The 5,000-nt window shown below is 45.1% G+C and overlaps 1 protein-coding gene across 1 annotated transcript in view; it reads left to right on the top strand.

Moving 5' to 3' along the window:
* LOC139385681 (protein jagged-1b-like) overlaps positions 1-5,000 on the top strand; it is a 42,846-nt gene that overhangs the window by 26,150 nt on the left and 11,696 nt on the right. Inside the window, exon 3 of the mRNA XM_071130951.1 lies at positions 2,022-2,079. Coding sequence (XP_070987052.1) covers positions 2,022-2,079 — 58 coding nt within the window. The remainder of the gene's footprint in view (positions 1-2,021; positions 2,080-5,000) is intronic.

Genomic DNA, 5,000 nt, shown 5'->3' on the forward strand with positions numbered 1-5,000 from the left:
TTTCCTTAAGGGCCTGGCGGAGTTGCCAGAATGCTCCGTAGATGTGGGTAACATGGCTCCCTTGGGGTAGCCTAGTTTGGCATAACACATTAGTGCTGCTGTATAGGGCTGACACAATTTCCTTATAACCGTCTTAACCCCTAACCTCCCCTGTAATTGTAATGGTGAGAGGTTAGCATGTCTTGGGGGTAGGATATTTGTGGGTCTGTAACTTTCTCACTCATCAATATTCACATTTAATTCAAGATTATCCATAATCATGGTGCATCCACATTATAGTAGAAGTGTTTAGAAACATATTCTATACCTATTTACATTAAAAGTGACTCCACACAACAAAAGCATCCAACAAATGTGTAGAGTCACAAGCTTGATGTAGTCATTGCGTGCTATGAATATTGGACCAAATACTACACTTTTTACTACTTTAATACAGATAAGTGAATTTGTCCCAGTACTTTTGGTTCCCTAAAATGTGGGGACTATGGACAAAAAGTGCTGTCATTTCACCCAATTTGGATAAAATACCCTCAACTTAAAGCAGACTGCACTTTAAGCTACCGGTAATAGTCATGGTTTGATTTCAAATCCAAACTTTTTGAGTATACTTTTATTTTTTTATGATTCACTGTCCCAGTAATTATGGAGGGCGCTGTATATACAGTGCATTCAGGAAAGTATTCCGACCCGTTTACATTTTCCACTTTTTGTTATATTACAGCCTTATTCTAAAATTACTAAATCATTTCCCCCCCTCATCAATCTACACACAATAGCCCATAATGACAAAGCAAAAACAGTTTTTTAGAAATGTCAGCAAATAAAAAACAGAAATATCACATTTACATAAGTACTCAGTACTTTGTTGAAGCACCTTTGGCAGCGATTACAGCCTCGGGTCTTCTTGGGTATGACGCTACAAGCTTGGCACACCTGTATTTGGGGAGTTTCTCCCATTCTTCTCTGCAGATCGTCTAAAGCTCTGTCAGGTTGGATGGGGAGCGTCGCTGTACAGCTATTTTCAGGTCTCTCCAGAGATGTTCGATCGGGTTCAAGTCCGGGCTCTGGCTGGGCCACTCAAGGACATTCAGAGACTGTATATCCTGAAGACGGAACAGCTTGGCATTCGTGTGGTTGAGTCCATTTCAGCGGTAACATGGACTTTTTAAAACTTTGTTGCTCCTTGCTGAAATGTAGAATGTTCATTCAAATTATGTTAACTGATGTGGCTCATGAAATGGAATGTTTTTTTTTTGTAATGTCAGTTGAGTGGAATCAACAAATCACAGCACATATTGATGGCTCCACTTCCTGCTTTTACTTCTTGCTTTACTCCTTCGGCCAAAGATGGTGGATACGTTAAGATAGTTCACTCAGGCCGTTTACCATTGGAAAAAAAAAATTGGCTCTCCAATGCAACACTATCTGATTATGGTCTACTTTGTTCATTACAGTAATGTAACCAGAAATAAAATAAGGATTGGGGTGTTTCGCTATGGGTACACTTTGCAATGGCAGCCAGTCCACCCATTATGCCATCAATGACTAGAATGGGGACGCCCGTTCTATTCAATCTATTTATATGGCGGCACATGCAGTCAGGAGCGGAGAAGATTATGTGTCAGATCATTTCAATTTTTATATTTATTATAATATATATTTTTTTTGCTTTTCTAACTGTTATTACGATGTCCACGGTCATTTGGCTGGCCCATTACCATCATCCAAAATCCCATGACCGTCACATCCCTACTGCCATATGGATTTTATGGACGTTTCTGGTTGTGAGTAAAAAAAAGAAAAGACATTCTTCTTCACACTGCGAGGTTGCAAGGTTGTATTTGTTTCATTTAAATCGGTAGTCCTTCTGTGAGCTACTATGTGTTCTTGGCTAGCTCTTTTGGGTGTTTTTACGCCAGATTGTGGTTAAGAACTTTGTAACAGATCTGTTTGTATCAGAACTACATACGTAGATAAAACTGAATTGACTGAACCTTGTTCTCTCTCTTTGTCCTCCACAGAAATCTTTCTCCTTGGTGTTAGAGGCTCTGGACCTTGACAACGAAACATCAGAATCAGGTAAGGCTGGAGAGAGAATTTCCACAGTGTGTGTGTGTGTGTGTGTGTGTGTGTGTGTGTGTGTGTGTGTGTGTGTGTGTGTGTGCGCGTGCGTGAGAGAGAGAGAGAGAGAGAAAAGCAGAGAAAGAGACAGACAGACTAAATTGCCTTCTTTCTCTGAGCACAGCCAGACACTCATACTTTCCCACACACTTTAAAGGAAAATAAGCAGTGATACAGACAGACAGACAGGGAGGGAGGGGGACATAGAGTGCATGTGGCCCCCTCCCCTCCCCCTTCCCGTTTGTGACCCGGGGCTATGGTTCCCCTCTGTCCTCACTGGGTCCCCTTGCTGTCTCGAAAAGGAGGTGCAACCAGTAGTATGTGTCTGTTTTGAATGTGTGTCGATGTGCAGGGGAGATGCAGTGCAGCCAACCTGTATGCCTTTACGTGTGTGTGTGTGTGTGTGTGTGTGTGTGTGTGTGTGTGTGTGTGTGTGTGTGTGTGTGTGTGTGTGTGTGTGTGTGTGTGTGTGTGTGTGTGTGTGTGTGTGTGTGTGTGTGTGTGTGTGTGTGTGTGTGTGTGTGTGTGTGTGTTTCTAATTGTGCCTGTACGTGTGTGTCAGTGTTTCTGAGGTCTCCCAGTCAGACCCTTTCATTTCACACTCCACTCCTTGTTTCTGCTCATAATCAGAGAAATCTGCATGATAGGGAATGTGAGCAGCATTCTCTAAAAACAGACAGACACACTACATGACCAAAAGTATGTGAGTGGTGCTCTTTGAACATCTCATTCCAAAATCATGGGGCATTAATATGGAGTTGGTCCCTCCTTTGCTGCTGTAACAGCCTCTACTCTTCTGGGATGGCTTTTCGTTAGATGTTGGGACATGGCTGTGTGGACTTGCTTCCATTCAGCCACAAGAGCATTAGTGAGGTTACAACACTGATGTTGGGAGGTTAGGCCTGGCTCACAGTCGGCGTTCCAATTCATCCCAAAGGTGTTCGATGGGGTTGACGTAAGGAGTCTGTGGAGGCCAGTCAAGTTCTTCCACACCGATCTAGACAAACCGTTTCTGTATGGACCTCGCTTGGTGCACGGGGGCATTGTCATGCTGAAACAGGAAAGGGCCTTCCCCAAACTGTTGCCCCAAAGTTCGGAAGCACAGAATCGTCTAGAACGTCATTTTATGCTGTAGCGTTAAGATTTCCCTTCCCTGGAACTAAGGGGCCTAGCCCAAACCATGAAAAACAGTCCCAGACCATTATTCCTCCTCCACCAAACTTTTCAGTTGGCTCTATGGTAGTGTTCTCCTGGCATCCGCCAAACCCAGATTTGTCGGACTGCCAGATGGTGAAGCGTGTTTCATCATTCCAGAGAACGCGTTTCCACTGCTCCAATGGCGACGAGCTTTACACCCCTCCAGCCAACGTTTGGCATTGCGCATGGTGATCTTAGGTTTGTGTGCGGGTGCTCGGCCTTGGAAACCCATTTCACGAAGCTCACGACAAACAGTTTTTGTGCTGATGTTGCTGCCAGAGGTACGTTAGAACTCTGTAGTGAGCTCAGGTGCATCCTGTTTTCATTGATCATCCTTGAGATGTTTCTACAATTTGTTTGAAGTCCACCTGTGGTAAAGGCACACACCTGTCTATATAAGGTCCCATAGTTGACAGAGCATGTCAGAGAAAAAACCAAGGTCGAAGGAATTGTCTGTAGAGCTCCTATACTGGATTGTGTTGAGGCACAGATCTGGGGAAGGGTACCAAAAAAATTCTGCAGCATTGAAGGTCCTCAAGAACACACGGGCCTCCATCATTCTTAAACGGAAGACGTTTGGAACCACCAAGAGAAGGGCCTTGGACAGGGAGGTGACCAAGAACCCGATGGTCACTCTGACAGAGCTCTAGAGTTCCTCAGTGGAGATGGGAGAACCTTCCAGAAGGACCACCATCTCTGCAGCACTCCACCAATCAGACCTTTATGGTAGAGTGGCCAGATGGAGGCCGCTCCTCAGTAAAAGGCACATGACAGCCCACAAGCGTCACGTCTGGAGGAAACCAGGCACCATCCCTACTGTGAAGCATGGTGGTGGCAGCATCATGCTGTGGGGATGTTTTTCAGAGGCAGGGACTGGGAGACTATTCAGAATCGAGGGAAAGATGAACAGAGCAAAGTACAGAGAGAGATCCCTGATGAAAACCTGCTCCAGAGTACTCAGGACCTCAAACTGGGATGAAGGTTCACCTTCCAACAGGACAACAAACCGAAGCACACAGCCAAGACAACGCAGGAGTGGCTTCCGGACAAGTCTCTGAATGTCCTTGAGTGGCCCAGCCAGAGCCCGGACTTGAACCCGATCGAACATCCCTGGAGAGACCTGAAAATAGCTGTGCAGCAACGCTCCCCATCCAACCAGACTCGATGTTGTAAGCGTTGCCAAAGGTGCTTCAACAAAGTACTGAGTAAAGGGTCTGAATACTTATGTGCATTTGATATTTCAGGCTTTTTTATTTTTTATAAATTAGCAAAAATGTATGAAAACCTGTTTTTGCCATATTGTTATGGGATAGTGTGTAGATTGATGGGGGAAGAAACGATTTAATACTTGTTCAGATTAAGCTGTAACGTAACAAAAACGCTAAAACGCACCCTTCAATTCTCATTACATACTCACTAAGGCACACACACACACAAAGATGCACCTATCCTTTCCCATTCCTCTCGTTCCCCAGCCCTTCCCTTTCATCCTCTCCCCCCCGTCTCCCTTGTTCCTCTGCCCCCTCCTACCCAGTAAAAGGCTGCAGACAGACTCAGCCAAAAGATGAGTGGAGAGATAATGAGAGGCTGGGAACCAAACCACAGACCTCCTCCTCTTCCTCCTCCTTCTCCCCCTCTTTTTCCTCTTCCCCCAATCTCTCTTTCCCTCTGCCCTTCAGCTC

This window comes from Oncorhynchus clarkii, chromosome 27 (assembly GCF_045791955.1).
Source record: "Oncorhynchus clarkii lewisi isolate Uvic-CL-2024 chromosome 27, UVic_Ocla_1.0, whole genome shotgun sequence".
NCBI lineage: Eukaryota > Metazoa > Chordata > Actinopteri > Salmoniformes > Salmonidae > Oncorhynchus > Oncorhynchus clarkii.